The 14,311-nt window shown below is 44.9% G+C and overlaps 1 protein-coding gene across 2 annotated transcripts in view; it reads right to left on the bottom strand.

Annotated features, from left to right (window-relative positions):
• Nucleotides 1–742: 742 nt before the first annotated feature.
• Nucleotides 743–14,311, bottom strand: part of LOC115131242 (protein FAM83H-like) — a 21,523-nt gene continuing 7,954 nt past the window's right edge. The window contains exons 4-12 of one of the 2 annotated variants that reach the window (XM_065020230.1): nt 12,768–12,932; nt 11,492–11,616; nt 11,006–11,413; nt 9,214–9,351; nt 5,864–6,142; nt 5,024–5,669; nt 3,750–4,878; nt 2,403–2,914; nt 743–1,447 (exon numbers count right to left, since the gene is read on the bottom strand). In XM_065020230.1, coding sequence (XP_064876302.1) covers nt 1,427–1,447; nt 2,403–2,914; nt 3,750–4,878; nt 5,024–5,669; nt 5,864–6,142; nt 9,214–9,351; nt 11,006–11,413; nt 11,492–11,616; nt 12,768–12,932 — 3,423 coding nt within the window. In that variant the 3' untranslated portion in view covers nt 743–1,426. Of the gene's footprint in view, nt 1,448–2,402; nt 2,915–3,749; nt 4,879–5,023; nt 5,670–5,863; nt 6,143–9,213; nt 9,352–11,005; nt 11,414–11,491; nt 12,384–12,767; nt 12,933–14,311 lie in introns of those variants that run through there. The other variant, XM_065020229.1, reaches the window with a different exon arrangement.

Below are 14,311 nucleotides of genomic sequence, written 5' to 3'. Positions count from 1 at the left end.
AGACCCAATCCAACTCTCTAAGGCCAGACCCAATCCAACTCTCTAAGGCCAGACCCAATCCAACTCTCTAAGGCCAGACCAAATCCAACTCTCTAAGGCCAGACCAAATCCAACTCTCTAAGGCCAGACCAAATCCAACTCTCTAAGGCCAGACCAAATCCAACTCTCTAAGGCCAGACCAAATCCAACTCTCTAAGACCAGACCCAATCCAACTCTCTAAGGCCAGACCCAATCCAACCCTCTAAGGTCAGACCCAATACAACCCTCTAAGGTCAGACCCAATCCAACTCTCTAAGGTCAGACCCAATCCAACCCTCTAAGGTCAGACCCAATCCAACTCTCTAAGGTCAGACCAGGAAGTAAAGGAACTGAAGGATGCATGTTTTCAAGGAACCTGTATTCACACAGGGCTGAAACAAAACAGTCTCAATGTCAACTTGTCATCTAAAGTACTGCTGATTAATTAATAAAATACTTTTTGTAAAGACCTCTCTCTCTCTTTCTTACTGACTGTCGGTCTGTCTTGTTCCAGCTCCTTCAATCTGTATTTCCCTCTCTCCCCTTCTCTCTCTCTCTGTCTCCCTCTCTCTTTCCCCCTCTCCCCCCCTCCCTCTCTCTCTGTCTCTCTCTCCCCCTCTGTCTCTCTCTCTCTCTCCCCCTCTCTCTCTCTGTCTCTCTCCCTCTCTCTCTCTCTCTCTCTCTCTGTCCCCCCTCTCTGTCTCTCTCCCTCTCTCTGTCTCTCTCTCTGTCCCCCCCCTCTCTCCCTCTCTCTCTGTCTCTCTCTCTCTGTCTCTCTCCCTCTCTCTCTGTCTCTCTCTCCCTCTCTCTCTCCACTGTCTTTATTTCAGAGACGGGTTAATAATAGTGCTGAGTTTGGTGAGTGACGTGGCGCTGTGTAAACCCACAGACATACTTTCAGCATTACCAGTTTACACACACACACACACACACTGGGAGTTTGCAGGTCTGTACAGGCATGGTTTATGGCTGGGCATGTTTTCAGTTGCTTTCTTGCAGTAGAAAATGAACACACTCTCTCTCTCTCTCACTCCAGGTGTTTGATGAAGGGTTGCAGTGAATTAGTGAAGAGTTGTCCCATTGAGTCCATATAAGGCAACATAACCAACCAGAGAAGACCAGCTTTGACACACATGGGTACAGTTTCAACTCGTGTTTTTTGTAGTCCATTTTTTTAAAGATTTAGAACTGTGTCTGACTGTATCCAGGGAGACTGCAGTCTGATGACAAAGCTATCTACTGTTGTTGCATTTTGTGTTCTCTCTCTCTCTCTCTCTCTTTCGGGGGTTCTGATGATGCGTTTGCCACATATGTTGGTGAACTGGGAATGGTGTGTGTGTTTGTGAGCCCTCCTCCTCCTCCTCGCACACTAAGCTTCCAGTCAATAGCTTCCTCGGCCATCTTTAGTTATCCCAGGTTATTCCCCATCTGCAGAACAACAGGAACAACAGTGAGTGGAATACAATTTGACTCCCTCTCTCATCCTCCTCGTTTCCCTTCGTCATCCCCCTCCACCCCTCTCTCTCATCCTCCTCCCTTCCCCTCCTCATTTTCCATCCACCCCTCTCTTACCCCCTTTCCCTTCCTCATCCCCATCCACCCCTCTCTCTCATCCTCCTCCTTTCCCCTCCTCATTTTCCATCCACCCCTCTCTCATCCCCCTTCCTCATCCCCCACCCACCCCCTCTCTCATCCTCCCCCTTTCCTTTCCTCACCCCACTCCACCCCCTCTCTCATCCTCCCCCTTTCCCTTTGTCATCCCCCTCCACCCCCTCTCTCATCCTCCCCCTTTCCCTTCGTCATCCCCCTCCACCCCCCTCTCTCATCCTCCCCCTTTTCCTTTGTCATCCCCTCCACCCCCTCTCTCATCCTCCCCTTTCCCTTCGTCATCCCCCTCCACCCCCCTTTCCCTTCCTCACCCCACTCTCTCATCCTCCCCCTTTCCCTTCCTCACCCCACTCTCTCATCCTCCCCTTTCCCTTCCTCACCCCACTCTCTCATCCTCCCCCTTTCCCTTCCTCACCCCACTCCACCCCCCTCTCTCATCCTCCCCTTTCCCTTCCTCACCCCACTCTCTCATCCTCCCCCTTTCCCTTCCTCACCCCACTCCACCCCCTCTCTCATCCTCCCCCTTTCCCTTCCTCACCCCATTCTCTCATCCTCCCCCTTTCCCTTCCTCACCCCACTCCACCCCCTCTCTCATCCTCCCCCTTCTGCAAATCCTTATCAAACTATCTGTAAAACAATACAAATAAATGTTGTGTAACATCTTTCAATAGCAACATCAACTCCTCAACTCAACACCTCTACACTCCCTATAGCCTCCCTCTCCCCTCCTCTCCTCTTCCTTCATTCAGACCTCCTGTCTACTACAGTAGAGTACCTCAAAACGGCTGTAGACCTTCTTCTCCTTCCTCATGCTCTCCATCCTCTTCAGCAGGCTGTCTCTCTCCTGAGGGTTGCCCTGGGGCCTTAGGAAGCGGTTCCTCCCAAGCAACGGATTCCTCTCCAACCCTCCTTTCTCTCCTGCCATGTCTACCCCCTTCTCCCCTCCGGCCTCCTCTCCTCCTCCTCCTCCTCCTCTCTCCAGACGGTTTTTCTGGCTGTTGGCAGAAATCTGTTCCAGGATGACCTTGGTGTCATCTCTCAGGTTGCTACTGAACAGAACCGAGCCGCTGGAGGTCTGGTATCGAGACGGACCTGTCATTTTGTGATTGTCTGAGGAAGTGACGTAGTCTGTGGCTTTAGCGTCGGCAGTAGAAGAGGAGCCTAGGCGTGAAGCCGCGGCCCCAGGCTCCTCGGAGCTCTCCACAACAGTTCTCATCGTCTTGTTGTCTCCGCTGGACGCCGATGTCACACCCCCGGAGCTCTTCTTGTCCTTGGGTCCCAGGAAGCCTTTGGATTAAAGAATGAACAAATGAACAAATGTACTAATTAATACATTCAAATCTTAATTGCTCTGAAGGGAATTTGTTTTATAGATCATGAGCACAGCAATTAAAAAATAAAAGATACCAGACAGACAAGACCAGACCAGACCGATCAACCGACAGACAGACCAGACCAGACCAGACAGACCAGACCAGACCGATCGACCGACAGACAGACAGACCAGACCAGACCAGACAGACCAGACCAGACAGACCAGACAGACCAGACCAGACAGACCAGACCAGACAGACAGACCAGACCAGACAGACCAGACCAGACCGATCAACCGACAGACAGACCAGACCAGACCAGACAGACCAGACCAGACCGATCGACCGACAGACAGACAGACCAGACCAGACAGACCAGACCAGACAGACCAGACAGACCAGACCAGACAGACCAGACCAGACCAGACAGACAGACCAGACCAGACAGACCAGACCAGACCGATCAACCGACAGACAGACCAGACCAGACCAGACAGACCAGACCAGACCAGACCGATCAACCGACAGACAGACCAGACCAGACAGACAAGACCAGACCAGACCGATCAACCGACAGACAGACCAGACCAGACCAGACAGACCAGACCAGACCGATCGACCGACAGACAGACAGACCAGACCAGACAGACCAGACCAGACAGACCAGACCAGACAGACCAGACAGACCAGACCAGACAGACCAGACCAGACCAGACCGACCGACCGACCGACAGACAGACACAAAGACAGACCGACACAAAGACAGACCGACAGACCAGACGGACGGACGGACGGACAGTACAACATACCTTTGAGTTTCTGGGTCTGCTTCTTCAGGAAGTCCAGGGGCTTGGTGTCGACCTTGCCCTCCCCTCCCAGGGTGTTGAGGGAGGTGCTGGAGCCCAGGTTCTTTCCCTCCTTGGACTCAGCGCGAGACATACTGGACAAGCTTTGGGAGCGAGATTTCTTCAGCTCGCTCTTCTCCGCGTCCGTGGCATCTGTTGTTAGCGTTTCCTCATCACAGGAGACGCGGCGAGGGTTGGAGCTCTTGAACGGCTTCAGAGAAGAGAAAGGCTTCAGAATCTTACTGGGCTCCTTGTCTTTCCTCTGTGACTCCGAGCTGCTGTCTTTCCTCTGTGACTCCGAGCTGCTGTCTTTCCTCTGTGACTCCGAGCTGCTGTCTTTCCTCTGTGACTCCGAGCTGCTGTCTTTCCTCTGTGACTCCGAGCTGCTGTCTTTCCTCTGTGACTCCGAGCTGCTGTCTTTCCTCTGGACTGTGGTAGTAGAAGGCTCAAAGGTTTTGAATCTTGAGGTGATGGACAGTTTGCGTGTTCGCTCTAGTGTGGCTTGGACTTGTGGTTTCATCGGGGCAGAATCTGGAGCAATCACAGAGAAAGAGGGGACTTTGGGGGCTGAGATGGTGGTGGGGGAAGGGTTGGGGGTGGAGGAAGTGGTGGTGGTTGACGAAGTGGTGTTGGACGAAGTGGTGATGGAGGAAGAGGTGGTGGTAGAGGAGGTGGTGGGGGAAGAGGTGGTGGTAGAGGAGGAGGAGGGGGAAGAGGTGGTGATGGAGGAGGAGGTGGTGGAAGAAGTAGTGTTTGAGAGGTCTGGTGTCTTCTGAAGTGGTCCTTTCATCGCGGCCTCTTTGGATGCGTTTCTCTTAGCAGCCAGCTCCTTGAAGTACTGCAGTCTACTGGCAGGGTCATTCATGTTCAACGGCTGGGGGGGCTCTATCGATGCTGGGGCGACTATGGGGGGCATAGCCTCCTCTTTCAACACAACCTCTTTCTCTTCGTCTTTCTTCTTCTTCTCTCTCTCGTTCTCCTCTGCCTTCTTCCGCCACTCGAATGGTTCCCGGGAAAATCTCTTCTCCAGGATCTGTTGGACGATGGAGGTGGTGCGTAGCATGTCGGATTCCTCATCCTCCTCATTGGCCACCTGCAGCAAATCAAATCAAGCTTTATTTGCATGGCACATACATTTTATGCAAGGTAGCGATACAATGTGCAACAAAAATAAACAAAACATACAAATACAAATGAAATAAAAACAATCAAGAGATGATTTGAAAGGTAATAAAGACCTTCATGCCCAGGCCTCCCAGGTGGGTCTCCGTCTTGGAGGAGGAGAAGATGAGGGAGGAGCGCAGCCGGGAGCTTCTCTGGAGCATCGGGTTGATCCGTGTCCGGAACGACTCGTGTTTGGAGAGCACAACCTCTCCCGAAGCCTCCCTCGACGACGGCATCTCCACATCCACCCCAACCTCCCTCCCCCCCACCTCCCTCTCTCGGTCTTTCTCTTTCGCTCTCTCCCGTTCTATGTTCCTGCTATCGGCCCCGTCCTTTCTCGTGCTCTCGGGCAGGAAGGGCTTGCCGTACCGTGGCGGTCGGATATCCGGTCTAGGCTTGGAGGGGACATTCGGAGGCTCTCTCGCTTCAAAGCGGGATACAGACCCCTCACTGGCGTATGGGTTCCCCTCAGACTCTGGGTCTTGGAAAGCATCAGGGCCCAGAGGTTGTGGCAGCCCTTCCTCTCCTGTGTCTTCGTAGGTGCTGAGGTAGGAGTTGATCCTCCAGCTGCGGAGGCCCTGTCTGGCTTTGGGGTCCTGGTCTGCCACTGCTGGGACTGGGAACAGCTGCTTCTCTGGGAGGTTGGGATGGGTGGGGGAGGACTGGCAGACGTAGGGCTGGCCCACCGTCGGCCTCTTGTGGTCGCTGCCACCTCCGTACCTGGAGAGGTGAGAGGGGGTTACTTTAGTTTAGCCACATTTCTTCTTATATGGTTGAGACAACATTTTGACCTAAACTGTGTGTGTATCACTAAACACTTCATCAAATAACTGTAGTGGTTATTTAACGGCATTCAACAGTGAAAAGACATTAGTTATCATTCTTCAGTCCAGTGGACCCTCCATACCACATACCTCCCCCCTGCCGGTGGTGGTCCCGGGTTGTGTTTCAGGTCCTGAGAGGAGAGGTAGTCTCTGCCGTAGTCCTCTGGACCAGGAGGTTCCTCATGCGGGTAGCCTGAGTCAGAGTACTGGTCCAGCGCTGGTCTGTTCCTCAGCCTGTCGTAGTGTCCATGGCCTGACCCATGTCCTCCCAGCCCTGAGCCCAGCCCTGAGCCCAGCCCTGAGCCCAGCCCCGGCATTAACCCAGGTCCCTCACCACCCTGGTAGTAGTGGCTGGACTGGCTCTGCTCCCTGGAATACAGAAATAGTCATAAATCATCATCATCATAACCCAACATGCTTTACATATCAGATTATTTTATTAAAGATTATATCATGATTTACATGTGACAGATTATAAATAGGGCCAGAGTTTTGCCTGATTTGATCACAATATTTATTCAAACTGAAAAAGACAACATAAACAAACTAACTAACTATCAAACTAACTAATGAACTAACTATCAAACTAACAAACTATCTAATGAACTAACTATCAAACTAAGAAACTAACTAATGAACTAACTATCAAACTAACAAACTAACTAATGAACTAAATATCAAACTAACTAATGAACTAACTATCAAACTAACAAACTAACTAAGGAACTAACTATCAAACTAACAAACTAACTAAGGAACTAACTATCAAACTAAGTAACTAACTATCAAACTAACTAAGGAACTATCAAACTAACAAACTAACTAATGAACTAACTATCAAACTAACAAACCAACTAAGGAACTAACTATCAAACTAACAAACTAACTAATGAACTAACTAACAAACTAACAAACTAACTAAGGAACTAACAAACTAACTAAGGAACTAACTATCAAACTAACAAAGGAACTAACTATCAAACTAACAAACTAACTATCAAACTAACAAACTAACTAAGGAACTAACTATCAAACTAACTAATGAACTAACTATCAAACTAACTAACAAACAAACTAATGAACTAACTATCAAACTAACTAACAAACTAACCAATGAACTAACTATCAAACTAACAAACTAACTAAGGAACTAACTATCAAACTAACTAAGGAACTAACTAACAAAAACTAACTAAGGAACTAACTATCAAACTAACAAACTAACTAATGAACGAACTATAAAACTAACTAACAAACTAACTAATGAACTAACTATCAAACTATCTAAGGAACTAACTATCAAACTAACAAACTAACTAAGGAACTAACTATCAAACTAACTAAGGAACTAACTAACAAACTAACTAATGAACTAACTATCAAACTAACTAACAAACAAACTAATGAACTAACTATCAAACTAACTAACAAACTAACCAATGAACTAACTATCAAACTAACAAACTAACTAAGGAACTAACTATCAAACTAACTAAGGAACTAACTAACAAACTAACTAAGGAACTAACTATCAAACTAACAAACTAACTAATGAACGAACTATAAAACTAACTAACAAACTAACTAATGAACTAACTATCAAACTATCTAAGGAACTAACTATCAAACTAACAAACTAACAAACGAACTAATGAACTAACTATCAAACTAACAAACTAACTAATGAACTAACTATCAAACTAACAAACTAACTAATGAACTAACTAACAAACGAACTAACTATCAAACTAACAAACTAACTAATGAACTAACTATCAAACTAACAAACTAACTAATGAACTAACTATCAAACTAACTAAGGAACTAACTATAAAACTAACTAACAAACTAACTAATGAACTAACTATCAAACTAACTAACAAACTAACTAATGAACTAACTATAAAACTAACTAACAAACTAACTAATGAACTAACTATCAAACTATCTAAGGAACTATCAAACTAACAAACTAACTAATGAACTAACTATCAAACTAACAAACCAACTAAGGAACTAACTATCAAACTAACAAACTAACTAATGAACTAACTAACAAACTAACAAACTAACTAAGGAACTAACAAACTAACTAAGGAACTAACTATCAAACTAACAAACTAACTAAGGAACTAACTATCAAACTAACAAACTAACTATCAAACTAACAAACTAACTAAGGAACTAACTATCAAACTAACTAATGAACTAACTATAAACTCAAACTAACTAACAAACGAACTAATGAACTAACTATCAAACTAACTAACAAACTAACCAATGAACTAACTATCAAACTAACAAACTAACTAAGGAACTAACTATCAAACTAACTAAGGAACTAACTAACAAACTAACTAAGGAACTAACTATCAAACTAACAAACTAACTAATGAACGAACTATAAAACTAACTAACAAACTAACTAATGAACTAACTATCAAACTATCTAAGGAACTAACTATCAAACTAACAAACTAACAAACGAACTAATGAACTAACTATCAAACTAACAAACTAACTAATGAACTAACTATCAAACTAACAAACTAACTAATGAACTAACTAACAAACGAACTAACTATCAAACTAACAAACTAACTAATGAACTAACTATCAAACTAACAAACTAACTAATGAACTAACTATCAAACTAACAAACTAACTAATGAACTAACTATCAAACTAACTAAGGAACTAACTATAAAACTAACTAACAAACTAACTAATGAACTAACTATCAAACTAACTAACAAACTAACTAATGAACTAACTATAAAACTAACTAACAAACTAACTAATGAACTAACTATCAAACTATCTAAGGAACTAACTATCAAACTAACAAACTAACAAACGAACTAATGAACTAACTATCAAACTAACAAACTAACTAATGAACTAACTATCAAACTAACAAACTAACTATCAAACTAACAAACTAACTAATGAACTAACTATCAAACTAACTAATGAACTAACTAACAAACGAACTAACTATCAAACTAACAAACTAACAAACTAACTAATGAACTAACTATCAAACTAACTAAGGAACTAACTATCAAACTAACAAACGAACTAATGAACTAACTATCAAACTAACAAACTAACAAACTAACTAATGAACTAACTATCAAACTAACAAACTAACTAAGGAACTAACTATCAAACTAACAAACGAACTAATGAACTAACTATCAAACTAACTAACTAATGAACTAACTATCAAACTAACAAACTAACTAATGAACTAACAAACTAACTAAGGAACTAACTATCAAACTAACGAACTAACTATCAAACTAACAAACTAACTATCAAACTAACTAAGGAACTAACTATCAAACTAACAAACGAACTAATGAACTAACTATCAAACAAACAAACTAACTAAGGAACTAACTATCAAACTAAGTAACTAAGGAACTAACTAGTACCTGTGGTAGTGCTGCTCTGTCTCCTCCTGGTTGTTGATGACTCTGTGCTTCATGTATTGTCTGGACGAGGAGTAGCTCTCCTGGGTTCCCTCTGCGTTGCTTTGGCCCTTATAGTCACTGGCACTTATCTCCATCTGCCTGGGACCACCGGTAACACATACAAACACTTTGATATGGGAACAGTACAAACATACACTTTAATATACTAAGTTACAGTCGCTAGTGAAAGTCTACACACCCCTGGCACAGTTTTCATATTTTACCTCTTTAAAATAACATTTTACATTAAGATTAAATTATGTCTTCCCAAGTATGAACTCTGGGTGTGAAGACATAAGCAATCAAGAAATCTTAGCTTTTTAATATTCAATTAGAAACATTCAGTAGGTTGTGTAGATCTGCAGAAAAATATAACATTGAATACATTTTAGGATGTAATTTTTAAGGCATCAAAATGTGAAGATGGTGCAAGTAGACTTTTATGATTGACTTTGGCATCCTATTCAATTCACAGTGAAATATAGGGAATTGCAGACGTAACCTTCATGTGATAGAGAGTTCTACATTAAATCTAGTTCTACGTTAAATCTAGTTCTACGTTAAAGCTAGTTCTACATTAAATCTAGTTCTACGTTAAAGCTAGTTCTAAGTTAAATCTAGTTCTACGTTAAAGCTAGTTCTACATTAAATCTAGTTCTACGTTAAAGCTAGTTCTAAGTTAAATCTAGTTCTACGTTAAAGCTAGTTCTACATTAAATCTAGTTCTACATTAAATCTAGTTCTACATTAAATTGAGTTCTACATTCAATCTAGTTCTACGTTAAAGCTAGTTCTACATTAAATCTAGTTCTACATTAAATCTAGTTCTACGTTAAAGCTAGTTCTAAGTTAAATCTAGTTCTACGTTAAAGCTAGTTCTACATTAAATCTAGTTCTACATTAAATCTAGTTCTACGTTAAAGCTAGTTCTACATTAAATCTAGTTCTACGTTAAAGCTAGTTCTACATTAAATCTAGTTCTACGTTAAAGCTAGTTCTAAGTTAAATCTAGTTCTACGTTAAAGCTAGTTCTACATTAAATCTAGTTCTACATTAAATCTAGTTCTACATTAAATTGAGTTCTACATTCAATCTAGTTCTACATAAATGTCACGACTCCCGCCGAGGGTGGCTACCCTGCCTGTTTGGGCGGCGCTCGCGGTCGTCACCGGCCTACTAGCCGCCACCGATCCCTTTTCCCTTGTCTGTTGGTTTAGTCTTATTAGTTGCACCTGTTTCTTTAGTGTTTCTTGATTTCTGGTCTATGTCAGCCTGTTAGGCCCGCTGGTCTATGTCAGCCTGTTAGGCCCGCTGGTCTATGTCAGCCTGTTAGGCCCGCTTGGGTTTGTGCGGGATTATTTTGTGTTCACTGTCGGTGTTGGATGTATTTTCTCTCCGGATCGTTTTGCCCTGTGTGCTTGGGCGGGTCAGTGTTTCTGCGCCCTGTGCTTGGGCGGGTCAGTGTTTCTGCGCCCTGTGCTTGGGCGGGTCAGTGTTTCTGCGCCCTGTGCTTGGGCAGGTCAGTGTTTCTGCGCCCTGTGCTTGGGCGGGTCAGTGTTTCTGCGCCCTGTGCTTGGGCGGGTCAGTGTTTCTGCGCCCTGTGCTTGGCGTGACCGTTTTCTGTGCCGGAGAAAATAAATAAGTCTATTATTGAACCCTCTGCTCTCTGCGACCTGACTCCTACCTTCCACACCTAGTAACCCGTGACAATAAATCTGTTTTTTAAATAATACATCTATGTGCACCATCCCACCTGGAGACCATGGAGCGGCCCTGCTCCAGGAAGGACTGCTGCATCCTGAACTGCTGCGACGCTGCAAACGTCCCAAGATTCAGTCCTCCTCCGGATTCTATGGCATGTCGGAACAGGTCATCCCTACGGAATGCAGAACGCTCAGTTTCTCCGAAGGGGTAGCCTGTAAGTTCCGGGGTGTGTCGTTGAAAACCCCGAGGGTGTCGAAGGGGCCCCTTCATGCCAAACTGGTTGCCGTAGTAACTGCTGCTGCTGCTGTCAGAGGAGACGGGCACTAGGGCGTGGTCTACGGTGAGAGGCTGTGATTGGGCGAACAGGATGCGGAACTCCTCGTCAAAGGTGGTGACTAGTTCTCCCAGGAAGAGATGAGCGATGCAGCGATGCAGCTTCTCATAGGACCACATGAAACTAGAGGAAACAGGAAATGACACGTTAGCTTCTACACTAAAGAGGTATCTGATATGGGTTCTATATTTCTATGCTCACCTGTAGTTTCCGCTGAGCACGGCCCTGCAGTCAGCCAATAGGAAGCGGTCTTTCACCTGTCCTTTAAACGACTTCCCTGTCCGACAGAAATACGTCATCCCCGCCACAGTCCGCACACGCATCATCTGTAAAACACACACACACACACACACGAGCACACATACACACGAGCACACATACACGCACACACACACAAACACATACACACGAGCACACATACACACGAGCACACATACACGCACACACACACAAACACATACACACGAGCACACATACACACGAGCACACATACACGCACACACACACAAACACATACACACGAGCACACATACACGCACACACACACAAACACATACACACGAGCACACATACACGCACACACACACAAACACATACACACGAGCACACATACACATACACACGAGCACACATACACGCACACACACACATACACACGAGCACACACACACACACACACAAACACATACACACGAGCACACATACACACACACACACACACACACAAACACATACACACGAGCACACATACACACACACACAAACACGAGCACACATACACGCACACACACACATACACACGAGCACACATACACGCACACACACAAACACATACACACGAGCTCACATACACACACACACGAGCACACACACAAACACATACACACGAGCACACATACACACACACACACACACAAACACATACACACGAGCACACATACACACACACACACACACGCACACACACACAAACACATACACACGAGCACACATACACACACACACACACACAAACACATACACACGAGCACACATACACACATGAGCACACACACACACACATACACACACGAGCACACACACACACACCCACAAAAGTTATTCAGAGTCACAAAGGTTTAATGTCTTTAATAAATGATGTTGTTCTGTAGTGGGTTCTAAGCGTAATCCAACCAGTTTAGCCGCTCTATTGACATTTATGTAACCAGGCTCAGGTCTTGTCCGACTCAGTCAGACGTCATGTCGTAGCACAGTAGGTAAAAATATATTACATTACCGCTATGAGGCAGTGGCCTGTTGCCAGTCAACACAAAAACACTGATATTCTGTCTTTAAGACTGTAGGCAGAGTTTGTCAAACCATTTTAACCACTGCCATTCCTGCACACCCAGGATGTCTTCAGGAACATGGGATTCTATGGGGAAACGTAAGTCACCCTGCCTGAAATAGTTCAACTAGGGGAAACATTGAGACTCACATGGACAAGGTCTAGGTTGATCTTGCAGTTAGTCACCATGGAGACGAAGTGATGGGCGTTCTGTTCGTCCAATAGGATGTAGACGGGGACGTGACGCGCCGTGGCATCCAGCAAATCAGCAAACAGATCCACATCTGTAAACATGTCCATCACCACGGCAATCACCTAGCAAAGCCCAATCAGAGACATGGAAATATCACATTAGCCAATTAAAAACAGAGGTCACAGGAGGTTGGTGGCACATTAATTGGGGAGGACAGGTTCGTGGTAACGGCTGGAGTAGAATCAGTGGAATGGTATCAAATAAATATGCACTTCTTTCTAGACATTATTATGAGCCATCCTCCCTTCAGCAGCCTCCACTGTAGTAGGTGCAAGGTACACTGCTTTGAGTGTGTCAAGAACTGCAACGCTGCTGGGTTGGTTTCCATGTGTTTGATGCCATTTCATTTTCTCCCTTCCAGCCATTACTACGAGCCGTCCTCCCCTCACCAGCCTCCACTGCATTAGGTCTAGGTTTATTTAGCAATGTTGTATGGGAAAAATACAGAAAGTGTGATACCATTTAAAAGCAACTTTTGCCTGTCCTTTATAATACCGTATGGAGTCACACTGTCTTGTACACTAGCTCACACTCACAGAGGAAAGGGAGGACAGTGAGAGAGACGTGGTCAGCCAGACTAACAGGCTTGGCCACTTTTGACATTTAGACACACACACACACACACGCACACACACTGAAACATAATTGTTTTCTATAAGAGGTTGAACTGAGTGCAAGTCATTCATCTTCAGGGACAGGGTGTGGTGGAGCACAGCAGAGCTGGGGCAGACTGACTGGCTGATTGGCTGACAGACAGACAGACTGACTGGCAGACAGACTGGCAGACAGACAGACTGACTGGCAGACTGAGTGGCAGACAGACTGGCAGACAGACTGACTGGCAGACTGACTTACAGACAGACTGACTGACTGACTGACTGACTGGCAGACCGACTGACTGACTGGCAGACCGACTGACTGGCTGACTGGCTGGCTTTACTGACAGACTGACTGGCTGGCTGGCTGATTTACTGACAGACTTTATGACAACACCGTCCATAGTTCTACTTGACAGATAATCACTATCATAGCTCTATATGCAACACTGGATCTCTGTCTGAGAGATAGTGACTGAGATAAGCCCTGATAAGAACAGAACAGATATTCCGAGGGAATGCTATCGGGATGAGGTTATACTGACTGTCTCATTACAGGGATGAGGGTGTACTGACTGTCTCATTACAGGGATGAGGGTGTACTGACTGTCTCATTACAGGGATGAGGGTGTACTGACTGTCTCATTACAGGGATGAGGGTGTACTGACTGTCTCATTACAGGGATGAGGGTGTACTGACTGTCTCATTACAGGGATGAGGGTATACTGACCGTCTCATTACAGGGATGAGGGTGTACTGACCGTCTCATTACAGGGATGAGGGTGTACTGACTGTCTCATTACAGGGATGAGGGTGTACTGACCGTCTCATTACAGGGATGAGG

Source organism: Oncorhynchus nerka, linkage group LG7 (genome assembly GCF_034236695.1).
Source record: "Oncorhynchus nerka isolate Pitt River linkage group LG7, Oner_Uvic_2.0, whole genome shotgun sequence".
Classification (NCBI taxonomy): Eukaryota; Metazoa; Chordata; class Actinopteri; order Salmoniformes; family Salmonidae; genus Oncorhynchus; species Oncorhynchus nerka.
This window is presented reverse-complemented; position numbering and strand designations above follow the sequence as displayed.